The 21,711-nt window shown below is 38.5% G+C and overlaps 2 protein-coding genes, 1 long non-coding RNA gene and 1 pseudogene across 5 annotated transcripts; 2 read left to right on the top strand and 2 right to left on the bottom strand.

Moving 5' to 3' along the window:
- Nucleotides 1-7,613: 7,613 nt before the first annotated feature.
- Nucleotides 7,614-9,692, top strand: LOC125192266 (protein IQ-DOMAIN 11-like). Of its 2 annotated transcripts, XM_048089791.2 has the most exons (5): nucleotides 7,616-7,861; nucleotides 7,949-8,182; nucleotides 8,279-8,491; nucleotides 8,697-8,828; nucleotides 8,912-9,692. In XM_048089791.2, the coding sequence occupies exons 1-5, from the start codon at nucleotides 7,784-7,786 to the stop codon at nucleotides 9,536-9,538; spliced, it is 1,284 nt and encodes a 427-aa protein (XP_047945748.1). In that variant the 5' UTR covers nucleotides 7,616-7,783; the 3' UTR covers nucleotides 9,539-9,692. The 2 variants fall into 2 exon arrangements, with proteins under 2 accessions (XP_088925770.1, XP_047945748.1); XM_089069644.1 differs by having other exon boundaries at nucleotides 7,614-8,182.
- On the bottom strand, nucleotides 8,597-10,443 carry LOC125192267 (uncharacterized). The gene is made up of 3 exons (XR_016137581.1): nucleotides 10,012-10,443; nucleotides 9,301-9,885; nucleotides 8,597-9,224 (listed from the first exon to the last, which is right to left on the bottom strand). It is a non-coding gene; the product is annotated as an uncharacterized LOC125192267 (long non-coding RNA).
- Nucleotides 10,444-12,346: 1,903 nt separating this feature from the next.
- LOC125196739 (uncharacterized) lies at nucleotides 12,347-15,807 on the top strand (annotated as a pseudogene). The gene is made up of 3 exons (XR_016137547.1): nucleotides 12,347-12,531; nucleotides 13,420-14,694; nucleotides 15,423-15,807. The product of XR_016137547.1 is annotated as an uncharacterized LOC125196739 (transcript).
- Nucleotides 15,808-16,078: 271 nt separating this feature from the next.
- Nucleotides 16,079-21,431, bottom strand: LOC125191681 (glycosyltransferase-like KOBITO 1). Its single transcript, XM_048089084.2, has 11 exons — nucleotides 21,057-21,431; nucleotides 20,269-20,418; nucleotides 19,073-19,125; nucleotides 18,662-18,770; nucleotides 18,441-18,575; nucleotides 18,247-18,291; nucleotides 17,804-17,991; nucleotides 17,509-17,650; nucleotides 17,216-17,262; nucleotides 16,907-16,994; nucleotides 16,079-16,811 (listed from the first exon to the last, which is right to left on the bottom strand). The coding sequence occupies exons 1-11, from the start codon at nucleotides 21,378-21,380 to the stop codon at nucleotides 16,533-16,535; spliced, it is 1,560 nt and encodes a 519-aa protein (XP_047945041.1). The 5' UTR covers nucleotides 21,381-21,431; the 3' UTR covers nucleotides 16,079-16,532.
- Nucleotides 21,432-21,711: the final 280 nt, after the last annotated feature.

The following is a 21,711-nucleotide window of genomic DNA, read 5'->3' on the forward strand; positions in this document are numbered from 1 at the left end:
TGACGAGTTCAGGACGTTGAGGTCGTTGTTCGACCCGGCTACCCCAAAATACGCATGCCACAGCCGGTAATCAGCTACGGCCTCGAGGATCATCGTGGGATTCTTTGACTTGTAGCCGGTCGTGTAGGCCCCCATCGTCAGACAGTTCTTCCACTCCCAATGCATACAATCTATGCTGCCTAACATCCCGGGGAACCCATGCTGCTCCCCGTGCATCTGCATCAAATTCTGACAATCTTGGGGAGTAGGGCTTCGAAGGTACTCCTCACCGAAAATGTTTATCACGCCCTGACAGAAAGACTCCAGAAACTCCAGAGCAGTCGTCTCACCGATGTGGAGGTACTCATCCCACATGTCTGCCGCGCCTCCGTAGGCCAACTGCCTGATTGCCGCCGTGCACTTTTGAATAGGGGTGTGACCGGGTCTGCCAACCGCATCGTGCCTGAAGCGGAAATACAGATATCGACGCTCCAAAGCGTCAACGATACGCATAAACAACTCCCTGCACATTCTAAAACGCCGCCTGAACATGGTTGCGGGAAATCGCGGGTTCTCTGAAAAGTAGTCGTCATATAGCCGCTAATGTGCAGCTACGTGATCCCGATCAATCACTGCTCGGCGGTGGACAACCCGTGGAGGGCGAGGTATCGCCTGCTGTTCCACCATACGCATGTACCGCTCCATCTCGCAGTTCATGTAGGCCTCCATAGCCCCGTTCATCCTTCGTTCGTACTCCTCAGCATCCCCACCATTACCACCACTGCTACCACCCGCGTTACTCATCGTTCGATGATGCTCTTGTAGAGAAATTTAGAGAGAGAGAAAACTCGTTAAAACAAGTGGTGCAAATGAAAATGAAACTAAAATCGCGTTTATATAGGCTTTCAAAAAAAAAATCGAAAAATCGCGCTGGCCGATCGGGACGCCACAATGGCGGCCAGCGCGAGGCGATCGGCTAGCCCACGCCGCTTTTTTCGCCGATTTCGGGCTGGCCTATTGCAATGGTTCGGCTAGCCGACCGGCTAGCGACGCGAATCGGCTAGCCGGCATTGTGGATGCTCTAAGAGCATCCTCAATGGTAATAGGCCAGCCATAGGCCAACCACTCTCTCTCCCTGCCACGTCAGCAACACAAAAAATTCACCTGCCACATCAGCATAGGCCAGCCGCAATAAAAATAATTCAAAAACAACTACATTTTACGGAATAAAATTTACGATTAAATTACGGAATTAAATTTACGAGACATATACGGAAAAATTCATTCATTTCATTAAAAAAAAGGTATATAGTTTTAAAAAAAATACATGATTTTTTTCAAAAAAAAAGGACTTCCACACACGAGCCCCGCCACTCTCTACTCCTCGTCGTCGCCGGCGGCATCCTCGCCGCCGCCGCCACCCGGGGTATCTGAGCCCGCGTCTGAACCCCCCACCAGTGCCCTCGAGGCATCCAAATCCACCCGCATATTCTCGAGCATCGAGTAGAGGAACATCTTCTCCGTGGGGTCGGTTGCGGCCTTCCACTCTTGGAAGACCTCGAACATATGTTCCTCCGTCTTCGCACGCGAGAATAACGTGTACGCGCGTGGGGGTGGGGGGCCGAGATGACCTCATGGGGCGATAGGGGGGATCCTCCCCTCGCTGCCCGTTGCGCCCGCTTTTTGCCAACCGGGCGAGGGCGACGAGCAACGGATGGAGGGGACGGAAACTCCTCAGCATCCGGGGGGAGGTCGTGGGATCCGCCGCTGTAGTCGCCGGAATAGTTCAGCCTCTGCTTCTTCGGCCACCCAGCGTCGCACCCCGCCTGGAACTTCTCGGAGTCCTTCAGCAACACATAGCATTCCCAGAAGAGGAATTCCTTATACTTCCCCGACAAGGGGAACTGACTCTCCGCTATCCTCCGGGCGTCCTCCTCATTCTGTCTACTAGTCAGCTGGCGGAGGGCGTTGGCGTACAACCCCGAAAAATGGCCGACCGCGGCCCTAATGCGCTCCCACCTCTTCCGGCACTCCTCCCCGCTGAAGTCTTTCCCGTGCGGGCAGTTCCTCCTGTAGGCAGCTCTAATCTTCGCCCACATGTTGACGACCCGCTGGTTGTTCGCAACCAGTGGATCGTCGCACACCGTCAACCACGCCTTGGCCACCCCGGCGTACTCATCCTCCGTCCACTTCCTCCGGATGGGGGTGTCGTCAACAGCGGGCTGCGACAACTCGCCGACCGCCTTGGCCTTCCCTTTCGTCTTCTTCTTCTTCGCCGCGGTCCGCCCCGCTGGAACGGGAGTGTCCGGATCCCCGAGATCGATCCCCATCTCATGCAATGACAAAAGGTCATCGCTAGTGAACTGCCTCTCCACTGGGGTCGACGTGTGAGACGAAGCCGTCAAAAAATCAAGAGAGGGACAATAAACCGTGTCCCCCTCCCCCGGTGGCCCCTGCATCCCGGGATGCATACCGTGCTGCATCCCTCCCTGCCACATCATCCCCATCATCTGCTGCTGCATCTGGGGCATACCTCCCCACCCCGGCGCTGACTGCCCGCCGCTCCCCTGCCCCCCGCCCGGCATCCCCCACGGCATACCCCCTGGTTCCCCCCTGAATGCCCCCCTGCACCCCTCCCCCCCCGGCGCTCCAGCCATCATCCCCATCAACTGCCCCCAAGGGACGTTAAACCCTGGGCCCATCTGTCCGCCCATCTGGCCCCATCCAGATCCCACGGGTACCGTGGGCGTATGAGAGCCGCTCGTCGCCGGACTGGACTCGTTGTTGTTGTCCATCGCTCGATGATGTTCTTGTACAGAAAGCTAGAGAGAGAGAAAACTCGTTAAAACAAGTGGTGCAAATGAAAATGAAACTAAAATCGCGTATATATAGGTTTTCAAAAAAAAAACAAAAAAAAACGAAAATAGGCGCTGGCCGATCGGCACGCCACAATGGCGGCCCGCGCCCCTGAATCGGCTACCCCACGCCGATTTTCTGGCCGATTCGCTGCTGGCCGACTGCAATGGTTCGGCTAGCGACGCGAATCGGCTAGCCGGCATTGTGGATGCTCTAAGAAAAAAAAAGAAAGGACATGACTATTTAGTGTAACAAATGGCATCAAATAAGTTTTTAGCATAGAGGTGGATGGGGAAAAAGAAATCGAAATCTCAAATAGTAGGATATAAAAAGGAATAATTGGGCAAATTCGAAATCTAAAAGCCAAAATAATGAGTACTCCTACAAAATAACAAGAATCACCGTTGATATCATAAGATGTTAAATTATTAATTTTGTGTGTATTCAAGTAGTAAAATTGTTAGTAACATTAAATTATACTTTCTCGAGATGACTCATTTCTTGATCGATACAAAATTTTATATAGTGATTTTTGTATGTAGAATGAAGAGATAATAAAGTAAAGATAAAGATTCTTTTACAATTTTAAGAATGAATCAATTTTATTGGTACAAATTAAAAAGGAAAGTGATCATCTTCATACAGATAAAGTCGAGAAAAAATTTCATAGAGTACACCACATGGCAATGTGAGGTGGTATGCCCGACCAATATTAATTTGCCAATTGGAAATATACAAGGCCTCTACTTCAAGCTAGAAGCATAAAAAATTTGGAAAGAAGAATGCATTCTCATTTATTATGGAAACTATCCCTATTAATATGCATTTTCGTTTATGTGTACCCTAAAATGAATGATATTATCATATTGCACCATCAACTTTTTTGACTTTGCTGTCTTAGCTTGGTGTGCATATTGCTTCAAGTGGCTTTGACCTTTTCTTTGTTTTTGTCTTGTAACTCTTTGCTCTGCTTATCTCTCGCTGGGGGTTTGAGTACTTTGGTGCATTTAATGCATGTATTGAAAAAAAATGTGAGTATATTATTACAGTTTTAATAACCTTGAATGCCGTATTATATTTTAATTAAATTGTCTTGAACTCTTGATAATATGCTGGGGTTAACCCAATCACCGTCTGGACGATTTTCTTAATTGGTTTGTTAAAGATTTGAGTACTTTCCGAAATGTCCAATTCTATTATGAGTGAACTGCATAAAAGGGCCCAAACTTTTCGGCTTGTTGCACCGTTGACCCCTAACAAAAAAAAATCTCACCATAGGGGTCTGACAAAATATAAAATCACAAACCAGGTTTTTTCAGACCATAATACTCTCACCTCCTAAAAGGGCATTCTCGTCAAACACAGACACCATGCTGACACCGCCCCCGCCATGCAGTCTGCTTCATGTACCGGCACACTTACACATCAAGAGGATGTGACTTAAAGTAATATTTTTTCACTCTATATAAATATGTATCTTAAAAAGACTTATTTTTAATTACACTTATTTTTAATTAAGATATCACAATTCATCCTCTCTCAACTCTCAAACAATTTCTCTCTCTCTCTACCTATCCCCTCGCCGACCTTCCTCTTCAATTTCCGGCAGCAGATCAACGACGCCGCCCCTCTTTGTGCTTCAGACCTCACCCCACCCGCCGCCCTTCGTTTTTGTTTTCCCCCATTTACACTTTCTCTTCTCTTTCCCTCCTCCCTAGCTTTCAATTAGGGATCTAGGGTTTTTGACTACGATTCGCTTGATTACTATACCGGGAAGCTTGAGCAGGAATCCCGGATTCGAATCCTCATCTCCTCTCCAGCTCGATTCTTCGCCATGAGCTGCAGCGATTGCATCCGTTACCGTCGATTTCTCCTCGCTCGTCTCATTACTCTGCAAAGCAGGCTTCGTGTCCTCCAATCTCATCTCGTGCTCATCCAATTTCGGAGAAAGCGATACATTTTTTCTTTCTCTCAAGTATCTGTCCATACTTTCCACCAAGCCGAACTTCGCCAGCTCTGCCGAGCCATCTCCGAAGGATTTGTCTTCGCCGGAGAACGGACATTGCCGGGGATTTGTCTTCTTGAGGAGGATTAGAGCTGGGATTTGAAATTGATTCTTCATGACTGGATTCAGTTTGATCGGAAAAATTCTCGCGGCAGTCGTAAAATTTGAATTCGCCGACCGCATCATGAAATTCATCATCGCATTTGTTGAATTGCGTGCTCGATTTCGTCTCCTCCATTTGAAGCTATCGCCTGAATTGTGAAAACGAACAACTTCTCACTTCTTAATAATGGTTGTTAAAAATGTGTAAATTTATGTTGGAGATTATAATCTCTTTCGTCTAAAATTGGATGAAGTTGATCTATTGATAAATCTAGTAAAATAATTGAAGGGCCATAGGATATATGACCCACACTGTATGATTTTACAAAGCTCTGTAAGTCAATATAGAGTGGGTGAGCAGGATGTCAGATGTCAGTTATCAGACAAAATTGTCCTTCAAGCTATTTGGGCAATTTCGTCCGAAAAATGGCAAAATATACAAGGTTGGTGATTTTATATTTTGTCAGACCCCTATGATGGAATTTTTTTTTGTTAGGGATCAACGGTGCAACAAGCCGAAAAGTTAGGGCCCTTTTATGCCGTTCACTCTTCTATTATTTTTTTTTGTAATGTCCAATTCTATTATTTTAATTCTTGATTTTAAATGGGCAGTGTTATTAATGGAAAACGGTCAAACACATATTCTAGAGGGTAATGTGCCATTTTCGGGCATATGAATAAGTTTTGGAAAATGGATATCTGGAAAGTGTAGAAACAAATTTCTATTATTAGAATGTATTTCCTTACTCATTTTTATAATGAGAACCGTGAAAAAGGGAAAGAGAATAAAGGATCAAATAAACATAAAAAGTGAAGCATCTTTAACCATATTATTTGATCACATGATATGACATATCTATTAAAAATTAGGATAATGATAAATGTACATTATTGTATGTACACAATCAATTTTTTTTAACATTTTATATTTAAAACCGATTTACATATATTAAATGATTTAAAATAAATTTCATACTAATCATTTTGTAACACTTTAAAAAAATTGAAATTATAACTTAAATAATTGTATATTTAAGAAAAAAAATATTTTCCTGCTAAATATTGTATAATTAATTCGAATAAAGCTCGGAATCATGTTACAATTTGACATAAAATTTCTATATCACTTCTTTCTTATTGCTACATATGATAAAATAAATAACAAAGCAAATTTTTAATCAAATTCAATTTAATTTAAAAATTTAAGGATTAAAATAATAGAATTGGACATTTAAATATATGCCTTTATTTAAAGAATTTATTATTCAATTCCCACCTATAGTATTTTATTCGAATATTTCCTCAACAACATTCTTTTCGATAACCATTTTATAATTTTAAAGATTCTTTTCATTATTTAAGTTCTAATTTGATATAGAGTCTTCGTAATTCTATAGATACTTCTTAGATGTTTGAACTTTGAAGTGATGTATATAAAGAATCAAACATATTTTAAAACTCCCTCCATTTGAAAACATACACACATTTTAGACTAATATAAAAAAACCAATTTTTGATACAAGACTTCAATTTTTTCCAAAACTATCAAAATATATCCCCTTAAAATTTCTAATACATGGGCCTTGACAACAATTAAAATAGTAATACTCCACATCTCATTCTACTGACATTTCAATTGCAATGAAATCTAGTAGTAAAAGAAACTTAAATAAAAGCTAAGAGGAATGAGTGGAAGTCCTATATCCGACAGCATATCAGAAAAACTGAGGGAGAGGAACATGCTCACACTATATAATGTCCCCTTGGACTCAAGTCTCTATCAGTCATATTCTTCTCTCCAACTTGAACTTTTTTTAATAACAAAACTTGGAAAATTAATTTCTTAAACAATACTATAAAAATTGATGTTTATTATGTTCATGAAATTCAATAAGTGAGAAAAAAGGGGTTGGCTCATGAATAAAACTTGGGTATCCAATATGGAAATCATCCTTACTGCATTGCAACATTACATGTGAAGACTGAATCATTTCCGAAACAAAGAAAATTTGATCCACTTTAATAATTATTAATCTAGCTAACTAATGTTGAATATTGCATATGAATGTGATAAGCAGAAACAGGGCCCTCAACAGCTGTCTCTCTCCTTCAAAGACTTGCTTGCTCTCTTTACCCCATTCATTGCATAGTAAGGATTTCCCCACCTCCAATAATGTAATTTTTACTTGGATTTCATATTCTTCATTTTTCGGTCTCTCATCTATTGTGGCAAAAATTAGGCCTCCGGTTCAAGACTCAAATTGTGTTACACCTTCTATTCTAGCATATCATCCTTATTAGCAAGGACTCGAATCTAAAGAACCTCGTACTATCATGAACGAACATCATATCCGACCACCTACAACTAACTCCGCGCAATTCTTAAAGGGTTGAAATAAATATAAAAGGTGAATCTAGATTTTTAAACTCCAAAGGGGAAAGGCCGAAAGACCCATGCATGATTCAAGTGATTACACTAATTCAAGTGAACACAGCATACAAGAATTCACATTAAACTAAGTTGGCAAACAAGGAGAATAGACCAAGCTGACCCTAACTCACTTTATGGTGCAAGGCCCACGTGCCCAGCACGTGAAACACATCATAGAAAAAGATGAATAATTGATAGAAGATAAAAAGGAGCAACTACAATGGACATGATACAAAAGCGAGTTTGTCAAGAAATTATACAATAGCACATGCATTTATGAGGACTATTTTCTTGTTGTCCATATTGAGGAAGCACATACTATTATGCACACAGATCAGATGTCCATTTGCTATTCTTAGTTAGTCTAACTCTTTTTTAATCTCCACACTCATTTTGAGCAGTGGTACTTGATGGCAAAGAAGAAGAAGACCTGGTTCAGTCTAATTAAGAGGTTTTTCATTTCAGAGCCACAACCAAGAAGGGAAAAGGTACACAACGTTATACTTTTCAAATTCATATTTTACTGTGTAGAAGATTTACCTGAACTGCTTCGATCTCTCGTGCGCTGCGAAAAGGATAAGCGAAGGAGATGGGTGTGCCGATTGCTTAAAGTGAAAGAACTCGTGCCATCGTCTCCGCGGGAAAGGCTACCATGGCAACTCACAGCAACAGACACTCCTGAGCTTCAGCAGAATGGGGAAACAGCTCATCCCGAATCTTCTGAAAACCACAATCATGCCATTATTCGCAACAACACATTAGAAGCTTCGGCTGCCATCAAAGTTCAAGCTGCATTTCGTGGTTATCTAGTGAGTCTTTTTTAGATCCTTTACTTCTTGAAAGTAGCACATTTAGGAGAACTAATGAGATGAGTAAAAACATTATCAATGTCATTATCACTCCAGGCTAGGAAAGCACTACGAGCACTGAAAGGAGTCGTCAAGCTTCAAGCTCTTATTCGAGGTTGGGCTGTTCGACAGCAAGCTATCAACACCCTCAAGTGTCTGCAGTCCATAGTAAACATCCAATCAGAAGTTTTCTCAAACAAGTGTGAAAGAGTTACGGAGTTGCGGTGTAAAGATTACAAATCACAGGATTTCAGCGAAAAGGACATAAAGGTTAAGTTGTGGAATGTGGTTTCCTTAATCTACATCCATGTATTTAGCTTCTGTTCTTTATACTAAAATAAGAAATAGAATTATGATGAGTACAAACAAAAAGGGTACATACACAATAAACTACATCAATAAAACAAATTTTAGGTGCAGTTGTTTCCATTATCCATCAATATCTGATGATAAGTAATCTTCTACAAAAGTGCAGGTAGATCTCAACAGCCAAAAGAGGTGGGATGACAGTACATTGACCAAGGAAGAGCTAAAAGCCCTGCTTCTTACTAAAAGAGAGGCTTCTATCAAGAGAGAGAGGGTTAGAGAATACTACTTGAACCACCGGGTGAGTTTTTTTTTAGTGTCAACTTTCATTATAGCAATAGCATCCACTTTTTGAATTATCCTCATATCACTATATATTGCCAGAGATCTGCAGAAACAGAACGTGACAAGGTATATGGGAGACGGAGATATTGGTTAGAACAGTGGGTAGATTCCCAGCTAGCTAAAAGTGAAAGTCCAGGCAATTTGATTGGAACCTTGTCAGCTAATTCAAGAAACATAGATGAAATTGGGGGCAAACTGAGAAATTTTCAAAAGCAATATCAAGCAGATGTTTCAGAGTCTCCTGCATATGTCCCAAGAAAACCATATCATCATAGGAAGCAGCGGTCCACAGGAGATGAAACTTTATTTGTAGGTTCTCCTATCATTCCTGCATACATGGCCTCGACAGAATCTGCCAAAGCGAAAGCTAGATCAACGAGCTCCCCAAGATTACGACCACTTAGTTTTGATGTATGTTCTGAGATTACCTCTCCTTATAAGCATAAGCTGTCTCCAATATCATCTATTAACAGTGAGCTGACAAGCAGTAGTTGGGTTGGGAATCATTATCATATGGGATCCTCACATCGATCTCCACGCTTTAAAGGATCACCTGGTCCAATCAAATCAACGATGAGCACGAAGGACATCAAACTTTGGGGCCTTCATCACCAAATAGGTACTAATGTTTCTCCCACAGCTTGTGCATGTCCATTGGGGAAATAAACTGTAGCAGATATCTGGGATGGGATATTTTACTTAAGTTTCATGCAAGTTATTGTATCTTATATCTTACAACCAAAACATGAAGTACCATGTCAGTGATATATCCATTCCGTTAAAAGAATTGGAAAGGAGCATAAGGACTCTCTGATCTTCATTGTACAGAAGTTTAATATAGTAATCAACTAGCACTGGTTTCTAAAAAAAAAATTGTAACTTCAATTATCCCAGAATTTGAAGTGCTATTGACTATTAAGTTTGGACCTCTGCTTCCAGGTTAACGTGATATTTTTCCCTCTATTCCCTAATTCTCCCCAGTGATTCCGAGCATATTGTGTTTTGAATAAGTTCTGCAAATATGAAAGAGATTAGTGACAGTATCAATTGTAAGTAAATGGTTATATGAAATCAGATGTAGACACAATAAACACTGAGAAATTGAGATGCAAAACCATTAAGCCCCCAAAAAAGACTACCACTTTTGATCATCACTGCAACACTGCGAGCAGCAGTTATAGGCATCAAGACATTCAGCTTCTAACGCAGCCCTGTGGAGGTCTGTGCGTGCTTGATGAATTCTCCATCTCTTCGCACCTCCCTTATTGATTGAATGAAGATCGTGTCGGCCTCAAATTTCACAGTCGATCATCTAAGCAAAACATCAAACAGCTTCAAGGCGCAATCAGAAACCGAGTGAAGCACAAAAGCGAAGGCTTTGGAATCATTAAAGTGGAAGCCCACCCCCGGCCAGGGGATATACTTTGCGGCGAAGAGAGGCGATACTTAGGGCGATTCGAGGAGGGAGTCTCTCCGGCGAGGCGACTACACATGGCGAAATTTATTGGGGAGTTTTTTTTCAAATTCTGGCACGTAAGAGCGCGTTGTTGCCTAGGACGAGATCCCCCACGTGGCACGCTTTCGTCACTTGCCCAATTTGAAAAAAAGGGATATTGGTCTATAAAATCATAAAATTTGCCGCAAATTTGATATTTCCACTCACTTTGAAATTGATCTACAATATCATAAATTTTGCACTTTTTTAGGTATTTTTCAAATTGACTCAAATAAGATATTTTCATCAAAATCTTATTTTACATTAGCAATCGTGATATACGTTTTATGGTATTTCAAATTACCTTTTAAGTTCATAACAAGTAGAATAAAAAGTCACGTAGAAAACGACATTGATTTAATTGTGCCAATTATGATTAAAAAAAGGCCTCGTAAATAGTCAAATATGATGATAGACATGCCGTGAGAAATACCAAACAAAGTGCAAAGTTTGTGATATTTTAAACCAATTTTAAAGTTTGTGAGAAATACCAAATTTTTGGGTAAAGTTCATGATTTTAGGGACCAATATCTCATTTTAAAAATAGATTTTAACTTTTAATTATAAATATGTTTTTTAATTATAATAATTAATTTTCATTTTAAAAAATCTAATTTTAAAATAAAATGAAATAAAATTATAATTTCACAACGATCCACACCTAACGGTTCCGTAAATTAGTTGAAGATTATATTTTGAACTTTCTAAAAGTTTAAGAGAAAGAGAGAAGGAAGATTTGGCTGAAAAAGTAAAGAGAAAAATATCATTTCTGTTACTCAAACTATAAGAAATTACCATATCCAATACTAGAGAAATAAAAAAAAATCATATTGAGTACCTAGATATCTCATTTTTATGAAAGTTTAAAAATGTCCATGTCTTGGGGGTATTTTTGGTACTTCCTATGTCCGAAGGAAGATGACCCTTTCTTGAGCGGCACAAGAATTTATGAAACTTTATCTTATGTCAAAGTGGAGAGAGTTTAGTAAGAAAGAGAGAATATAATATAGAAAAATGTGTTTTTACTTTTAGTAATGGTCATGTTGGGACAAATCTAAAAGAGGAAAGTGAATCTCTTCAATGAGACAGATGAAATATAAATTTGCGATGAATGGCGAAAAAGTATTACAAATATAATTACACCTTAGTTCATAGACTATCCATAACATTTTTAAAAATACAAAGATTATTGGCGTGCAAAACACAAAATTCGTTCAATCAAAAGTTAATGATATTTAAACATATGACGCCGAGTTTTGAAATGAAGCCACTATGAACTTTTGTGCACTCCATGTGTCCAGAATAACAATTCTATTTTGCCTATTTGTAGTGTTCTGCTATTTCATCTCTCTTACTTTTTTACATTTTCTTTCATACTCTTTCTCTTTATTTTTGCTATTTTTGCTTTTATCTACTTTTTCTCATCTTGATTATATTTTTAATAAATTCGTGTAGTCTGACAAATAAGACTCTCATCACTCTTACTTTTTACATTTTTTTTCTTAGTCTCTCTATTTATTTTTCCTTTTATCTATTTTATTTCATCTTTATTAAATTTAAATAAACTCATGTAGTTTACAAATAAGACTCTCATTTGTCTCGCTCCTTCCGTCCCAATTAAATTGGTAAAAAAAAATTGGACATGAAAATTAAGGCACTGTGTTGAACAAATCAAATAAAATAGAAAACAAAAAAAATAAGAGAGATAAAAAGAGAGTAAAATAGATAATTAAATAAAATAAGAGCGATTAAATGTTTTATTTTTTTATCAAAAAAGAAAATGACTCAATAGACTTAACTTAGTTGGAAAAAAGGGAGTAAATTTTTTACATTTTCTTTCTTACTCTTACTCTTTCTCTTTATTTTTCCTTTTATCTATTTATTTTTCATCTTTATTAAATTTTTAATAAACTCGTGTATACGACTATTTTGTTATGGACGAGATAATAGCATTATTTATACTCCATAAATTCAAAATTTTCTGTATGATGAGTACAATGTACGAGAAGCGATATATTTAGATTGATTTTTCATCTTCCTGCGAGTTCCCCTTTCTCAAGTCTATCAATGGGAAATTGGAATCGGAGATATATGCCCAGAAGGAAGCCCAGGCACTACGACTACGAAGATCCGCCTCCAACTTCCCCAATATCATATTCTTCTGGTTCGTATTCAGCTACTTCTTTTTCATCTAAATTTCGTTTTCATCCCATCATATTTTCTATGCTTATTCAATCATGATTCCTCAATTGGAATTTGAAAAAAAGCAATTGCAATTGTGTGCCTGGTTTTTGATCAAATATGTCCACAATTGTCAACGCTTTTGGATTTATGCGAACAATCAGATTGCTAGTTGTTTCGTTATCCCAATTATTCTATTTTCCCCGTAATTGCAGTGTGCATATTTTGTTTCCTGCTATCTTTTTTTTTTCTTATCTGTGGATATGCTAACAATAATTGAAGCTGAAAGAGATATCCGGTTTTGGTTGGGGATTTTTTATCAATGTTAAGCTATTATGCTATTGACATTGTTCATAAGCCAATATAACCTGAATATCTGGACAGTTAAGATCTCTGCATTTACTTAATTCAGCAAAAATACATGCTCATCACAGACTTGATTCAGCAAAAATACATGCTCAGCAAAAATACAAAAGATCCATCTTTAATTTTTTTCACATAAGCATATCTGAGCACTAGACTGCCAGTGCTAAACCATTTTACCTTTGCATATTTTTCAGTAGTTCACGTCAATCTACTTCTTGCCAAGTAACAAGGTCTGAACAATTAGAAGAACACCATTTTAGGTTATTTTTGTTCATATAACTCCAACATAATTGAGTTATCTGCCCTACCAAACTGCCCTTTAATATTTTATCTGCCAAAGTGCCAAGTCTTGTTCTATGGTTGGAGGTATCATTTCGAATTGAAAACTTTTAAAGCAACGGAAATCGATATTGTAATTAGTAGCATCTTAATCTTGTAGCTGTCAACTTTTCTGTTAACATCTTTTTGAAATACTGTAATTGATGTATTGATTGTACTTTCAAAGGACTTGCTCACAATAGGGTGCCATCATGGGAAATTGACTATTGTCATTCTTGTAAAGTTCCTTGGAATAAGGTGTTGGCATCCAAAAAGTACATATACAGTTATCCAAGTGTGCTGAATTGGGATGGTTCTGCTGGTAAAGAAGCATTGGAGAATGCAAAACAGCGATTTTGGGCCAAGATCAATGGTCTTCTATGCGATAAGCCTTTGCCAGACCCAGACATGTACATCAGTGAGATTGAGTGGAACCCTCAAATAGATCGTGAGTTGATGGAAGATCTGGATCATCAAGTTTTTAATCCAGATGAAGCAGAGAAGATAGAGCAGCTGGATACTATTAATGAAGAAGTTGAGTGCACTCAAACACAGCATGATAAAAACCAATACGCTAGTGATAACCAATGGGAAACAGATCAGGTGATAGGTACTGGAAATGTAAAAGAAGAGAATGGTTGGGGTAGGTGGGACGATTCATTAAATCTGACAAATGACGATCCATGGGAGCAAAGTTGCCGAAAACTTGTTGGTTCTTCAAATGATAATGCTTGGGGGAGTAGAAATGAGTCTTGGAATTGGCCCCAGGGGCTTGACAGTACAAGGTCATCTTCCTTTGCTGATCATGGATGCGGCAAGCTTTGGAATTGTAATGAGAAAACTGTGGATGTAAGAGAAGACGGATGGGGACAAGGACAAGGACAAAGAGAGATAAATTCTTGGAGTCGGGGTCCAGCAAATAACAATTCTACAGGAGTGACATCATTTGAAAATAACAATTCTATAGGCTCAAAAGAGATAGGATGGAGGGGCAACAGGAATGTGTCTTGGGGTGTGCGCGATTCTGAATATCATGATAATGAGACTAAGCATTGGGATCCAAATTTCAGGCGGGGTGGATGGTCCTCTAGGGGTGGTGGCCGAAAGAGAGAGAGTTCTGTACAACACGTCAACATATAAGAGTTCCAGATATCTTGGCGACTCCTATGGATATGGTCATCAGATGTGAAGATTTTCAGGAACTTGGTTAATATTATGTTGTAAAGTTCTTAGAAAGTGTAATTGCTTTGGGGAATTTACATTTTCAGCACTACTTTTTGCCAATAGTGCAGATCACCAAATATTTTACCAGGAAAATGCTTATAGCTATTTTACTGAGGAAACGTTGGTTGTTTTTTTTTTTGAGGTTTTGGAGAATGCAAACGTTTCTTAAGGATTCACAGATTCTATGTAAACTTGTCGAAGGATGTAGCTTGTGTTAATAGCCAATCCCACTGAGAAGGTAAGATTGAATTTATTCTTCTAATATTTCTTCCAAGTTTATTTTGGTATCTAGCGCTGTTACATGCTCTGTAGCAATCCGATGTATTCCCTCCCTCCATCTCCAACCCTTCTGCTGAGTCCTGAGACTGATGGATGTTGTTGAATGTGAACTATTTTCATTTTCATCTGAGAGTATATTCTTTGAGAGAAGAACATGAAGGAGGGATCTGTGTCCCCGACCTTCACTTGGCTACATGGAATTCTTGGACAGATTCTTGTGCTCCTTTTTACCTCAGTTCCTACAACCTTGAGCGAAATAGCCAAACAAGGCCTTTGAATGCACTTATAATAGCTGTAGCTTTATTTATGCTTGATCCGCAGAACTTTGTTATTCCTCATAAGTCATGCTTAAGCATATATCTGAAAAATAACATTTATTTTTTTAGATCTGGATCTGGATCTACAATACTTGCTAAGTTGAATTACGATGAGAGAGACCCTTAACTCTTGTGTGAAGGCTTGGCCTACCTGCAGCTCTTTTCGCTCTTTTTTGTCAGTAATTTCACCTCCAATACGTGACTCATTTTCTATGCTCTCTCTGCATTCAATATCCGTTGAGTTTTGCATTTATTGCTTTGAGCAATGATATGGCAATTTGCAATAGATTAGATGCCAGCCATGTGGTATTTTCATATAAATGTGTAGGATGTAGATTATGACCTTCTTGTATCTGACTTTCTGTAACAGGGAATTAGCTGGTGAATCAACAGCCTGCGGCAGTGATATCTTTAGATGCATGCTGATCATTTTGAGGTCCGTAAATATGGACTTCCTAAGATTTTGATGCTTATGGTAGGGTGGCATATGATTTGTGATTCGGTGATTTGGTTGAGGATGAAGATGTTAAACGCCCTCTAGGGTCCTTAAGAAACAAATGCTAGTTTGCATAATGGGAAGAATTGTAAGAATCATCTTATAGAAGAGAGAAAAAAGAAACACAGTTTTTTGTTGATTTAAGTTTGTTGGAGTGATTTGAAATTCAAATCAGTTAAGAGTGACTTGCTGTCTGGCTTAGTTGTACTTTTGTATCAGTGTTGTTATTTTGGTTTTATTAGATTGTCCTAATTTTATACTCCTTCGTCCCACAAAATTACATGCATTTGAAATTGAAATAGCATGGGAAGCAATGCACAACTAGTAAAATAAGATAGATGAGATAAAGAGTAGTTAAATAATGTTAGTGGATAGTGAGATCATATTATTATTAGTGTTTAATGAGTTATAATAGTGGGCCATAGTGGTGATATAAATAAATTGACATACATGAGTAATGAATTGAGGATAACTTTCCATAAACGGAAATGCTTATATTTTTATGGGACAGACAAAAATAAAAGTACACATTTTTATGGGACGGAGAGAGAGTATATTGTAGCTGTGAAATTTGTGCTTGTACATATGAGCAATAGCAGCAAGTAACATCACAAGAAAGAAGCTGGTATAGAAAAAAGCAGATCAAAGGACCTCCTAAAATAATGATTCATGTAAAGTGCAAATATGCAATTGCACTACACTATACAACAAAAATGGAGAAGGAAATCTGGTGATGGATTCACTTCATTTCTATACATAAGTCGACGTCTGAAGAATGAAGTTAGCTCGCCTTGTCTCTCCCCCGTGTCTATGATATAATATACACCTCCGCTTGGGTAATGATCGGGAATAGCCACAGATCCAAACACAACCTCTGCTATTGAAATGCTCGCTCAAATCTTTCCCTACTTGTACGCCTCACACCAAGGAGAGCAGTCTACACCATCTTACAGAAAGAAAAAAGCAGCACTCGTGCAGGAGAAATCACGCTTCAATCTGGGCGTCTTCATCAATTAATGGGGGAGATAATGGTGGGATGGCTGATTCATCGGAAGAGATGTCTATGTCTAGGGATTTTCTAGCTGCTGACTGAGAGACTCTATCCCTGCCTATCTTTCTTGAATCGAGCAATCTGGATATGGAAGCCCTGGAGGAATTACTGCTCTCAATGGATGCTAAGAAATTGTCCTTTGATAGAGATCCTTGAGCAGAAGCAATGATGGACCTGAAGATGCCAGACTCTCTCAACCCTTGGATGATTGTCTGAAATATGAGCAAACAAAAGCCAAGTTAGAAAGGCTAATTAGATTGTCTTGTCGAGGACTTAGGAGACCTCTGCGCCATGTTAAAAGGTTTACCATGGGAGCATAGATGCGCGTTAAGATTCCTTTTCTCAACAATTTCAAATTTAGAGCCCTATCAGTCCACACAACATGCTCGCGGTACCTGTTGCAGAAGTAAGATATAATGGGTGTTTCAAGAGAGAAACACAAGCAGTTGGCATCTATCACATCTTTTATTTGTTCTACAAAAATACAAAAGCTATTGGTGGTATTCCAGAGCTCAGAAGTAATGTTGTTGAACTGAATCCAAAGTGAATTCAACAAACCGGTTTGCTTCGATTATAATAGGAAAAAGATAGGTATGTTTAAGAAAAAATTCATTACCAGTTTAGCATCTCCTCCTCAGTTGCTGTTGAAGCAATTATAAAAGCCTGTGAAGAATGGGCAGTGTTTAGTCAATATATTAAACTAGACATTATTATATATTCTTGAAAGAAACTTCTATTTAAATAATGGTTGCAGGGATCTGTGCGATTCTTCATGAAATCACTTTTTCGCAATGGTTGTAAGGATTAATTATGGTTGAGTCCACAAAAATAGTAGCAACAAAGTTTATCCAAATGTTGTATCCTAGGACTAAAGTAGATATGGATGCATGTAGTTGTAAGGAAACTCACAGATCTATCAAAATCCAGCATAAAACATCGCTTCACATCATCCTTTGTAGGTTTACATCCACACCTATCCCGTCTAGAAGTCAAGTCAGAGAACTTGGAATATGTATAATGTAAGACAGCAGCCTCTTCCAATTTGATCTCACTGTCAACCATTAGAACAATTATATGCTAAGATCCAGCAAAAAGAATAGCAATGTGGTTCTTAAAATAGGCAGTGCAGAACAGATTGTATGTAAAACAGGCACATGAATAAGAGGTTTGCATTATAACGTCGTAGCTACGCAGGGAGATATACTTGGGAGTTTTCATGTAGTTGTGCCATCTGTGTGCACCATTAGGGCGAAGATGATCTTGTATTCTAGCTGCAGACTTCCCATTCCCATAGGTCAAAAAGTAATTTGGATTGCCTCGGGTTGATTCCTTATACATGCCAAAGTAAGTGTCTTTTGTAAGATGGTCATAGTTTTTCTTGAACATTGACACCTGAATGACATATGGAAAAAATATTTAAGAGTCAGTTTCAACAAATCAAGGAATATAGAATGTCATAGTAGAGAATCTACGCTAATATTCTCTCTTAAACTGACATTTTTTTCAAAAACAGGAAGAAGAAAGAAAAGGGAATGATTATAAAGTACAACAGAGTGATGAATTTATGATTCATTTCTTGTCCCACAAAAATGCAGACAACATAACTTTATACAAGAATACTTATTATTATCGTGGCTGCTTGATTACCTCTGTGAAAGGTTCCTTGACATCATCCCGTTCAATGCTGCTCTCCTGTAAAAGGACATATTATGGTAATATGATGTCTTAGTTAATATGGTTTAAATCAGCTACTTGCTACAAGAATATTAGAACAATAGAGAATGTACAAGGCATATATTTTAGTGTTCAGGAATAGGTCGTGCATAGAGAAAACTGCTTACATAGTTGGGAAAGACAACCGTGTCAACATTCTTTGGAACATCAAGTAACAATTGTCTCAAAGAATATTCCCGAGCACCAGCTGGATGTATCAATTCATCAGTGTCCAGATGAAGTATCCAGTCCATGCCAGCATCCTTGATACAAAAGATGCAAAAAAATTGAGTAATTCTTCAATAGGGAAAAATATGTAACTTTTCTTGAATTTTGTCGTGATCAATACCCTCGCCATAACTATTGCCATTTCCATGTTCAAGGATTGCTTCACAAAAAGCTCATAGTTGCAAGGCTTGTAAAAGAAACTTGACAACCAAGTTTCGTTCCAGATCCGGCTGGAGCAGCAAGAAAGAAGAGAATCATAATTATATACAAAGCAAAATGTAAGACATGAGAAGAAGCTTTGAAAGAAAATGAAGAGTTAGTTAGCTGATGAACAATGTTTTACCAAACCATCAGTTTACTATGTCTTAGCTATGTCTATTTTCCCGTATCGTTCAAAGAATGAAACCAGATAACAAATATGCAAAGCAGAGGAGAAGAACAAATAAACCAGACAAGGAATATATAAAATAGACGTGAGTCACAAACAAACAAACTAAAAATATGTAGCAAACACAAAGTTTAAGTGATGTACCTCCTAGCTTGTTGGTCCTCCAGCTCTTTGGTTCTGTATATCACCTTCACACCCTGCAAGAGCAGTAAAAGGCCACACTTACTGATTGTAACTTGCAAGACAGGAAGTTGAAAGCAAACATATCCCATGCAATATGTTTATGATGCAAGATAGGTGGTGCAATTTCAGGCAGAGAAACAGTAAAACAGGTCCATCTTGCAGATATTTTATGCTGTCCTTAATGTAGTGACTATATCAAGATAATCCAGTTAAAAACATTAGTTCAATAGTTGAAAGACAAACATGACGAGAGAAATGGATTTGGGAAAAAATGTAGAACTTTGCTATGGTTGGGGGAAAGCAGCATATTGTTCTCCCATAGATACACAATGTGTTTCTATTGCATAAATGTGAAATATATTTCCAAAAAAACTAACATTGCTTTATTTTGTTGGCAAAGTGAACATGGACAACAGTGTAACATTACCCTAGTGTAAAATTGCACCTTCTATCTGCAATTCTGTTTTGTTCATATTGTTTGTTTATACTTTATTGTTTCATATAAATTGTTTATACTATATGAGAATGTCACAATCAAGAACTCTAGCCTCTCTGACTCCTTCACATGTGCTTGCATGTGGCACCAATCAGTGTCTTACTTACATAACTAGGCCAGGTGCCTAAACCTTACATAGTTACAGAGAGGTTTAATGACTTAATAAACTATTTGCATCATTGCAATAAAATGTACATAAGATTTATCAGCGGTTTTTATTACCAAGGAAATATATCCAGCATTGTGAGAGATCTAACAGGATTTTTTATTCAGGTAGTGTATATCCAGCACTGGTTTACGGTCTAACTTTTACTCAAACATGCATAGAAGAGACTGAACCGCAATCAAATATTGGGGAGGGGGGGGGGGGGGGGGAATTAATCATGATACCTCAATTATTTATAGTTCTTCCTTCCTTTACAAGGTATTTTCAGGCAATAGTACATACTATCAAGTAATGAAACCAGCAGTCCTTTCACTCAAAACGTAACAGTAAATTAACCAATTAACCATGTCTTCTCCTAGAATACTATTGTTAATGTAGCCAAGGACATTACGAATAAAAATTTTAATAAATGAAAAGGGAAAAGGAACGATATGTGCTTTAGTATATCGGGCATAAAAAAGACTACAGGGTCCAAAGACTCGAACACAAACTCACCGCAATGGATTCAAGAACTTTGGATACTTGAGGAGATGCAGCCTTCCCTTCAACAAATAGGAAAAAAGTTGAAACCCCAATAACTTTATGATAGAACATCCAGGGCAGAATCTGCTCCAATCCAGCAGATGTGCTAGTTGTAACACATATCTGCATATAAAAATCACGAACAGATCAAGCAAATAATTTCAAACTTTAAGCACACTAGAATCTGATATAAAAAAATTGCACAATGTGAATCAAGTATAGAATGTCAAGAATTTAGGTTAACTACATCAGAGCAAAATTCCATTTTGAGATGATTTCCAATTCTAAATCTAACCACATAACATTAATGCAGTTTCACTATAACAATCCTATAAATTTGTCAACACATGATGATGCACTGCAGTCAATCCCCAACACAATTGTGACTGTTGCTATTGTCATTACGCAATCACTTCCAGTGCCCAAACTCATGCATTTGCCTCTTCACTTAAACAAAACTAACATCTAACTCAACTGGTTAAATTGGCATGAGAAAATTTGGAAAACAAATCAAACTGTTAAATCATGCAAAATTGATGCCAAAGTAACCGAATCAAAAAGTAGCTCCTTTTCATAAGTACATTTTATTCAGAAATTCTGCGATATTCTAAACTCAAAAACTAGCCCCAAAACTCCAAATCAGCAAGAATTCCGCCATCCCAGGGAAAGAAATGAAAATGGAAAAGAAAGCCATTAAAATCGAAAACCCCCAGAAGCAGATAAAACCCTAATTACAATCCCAAAATAAAAAAAGGAAAGACCTTGGGCTTAAGATCGGCGTGAAAGTTGAACTTCCAGTCTTTAAAGTAGGGAAATGAGGCGGTAGAGGAGTGGCCGAAGAGCGTGGTGCAATCGGATGAGTGGGCGACGGTGGAGAGAGGGGAGGAATCCATGCCGGGGAACTTGTGAGATTCATCGGGAGACCATCGGGAGATGGGATCATCGATGCCGCCGCCGCGCCATTGGAGGAGGAAGGCGAAGAGGGCGAGGGAGAGGGGGAGGAGGGTGAGGAGGAGGAGAAGCTTCGCAGTGAAGGAGTTTTGGGAGGCAGCGGAGGACGGTGGTTGTTGCCGGAGACCCGCCATTGTGAGACAAGGCTGGGCCAGGGAGTGATCCAACTTTTGGTAATCGACTGTTATGTTTTTTTTTATTTAAACGTACACATTGATTATTTTATTAATTGTGTTTTGCCAAATTATTGCACTAGTAATTTATTACACGAATATTTTTGTTGCATTTTCTGAATTCGTACTCATGAATTTGGGGAATGTGTTGTCCAAAGGTACCTAATTATTACTAACATGGTCTCGACTCTCATCAATAGAATTGTTGAAATTAGTATATTGAATATCCTTTTAATATGGAATAAAGAAAAGACAAAATACATACTTAGGTCCTTCTATTTTAGTCAAAATG

The sequence above is a fragment of the Salvia hispanica genome, chromosome 4 (assembly GCF_029641045.1).
Source record: "Salvia hispanica isolate PSC_SH4W2 chromosome 4, Shi_PSC_v1, whole genome shotgun sequence".
NCBI lineage: Eukaryota > Viridiplantae > Streptophyta > Magnoliopsida > Lamiales > Lamiaceae > Salvia > Salvia hispanica.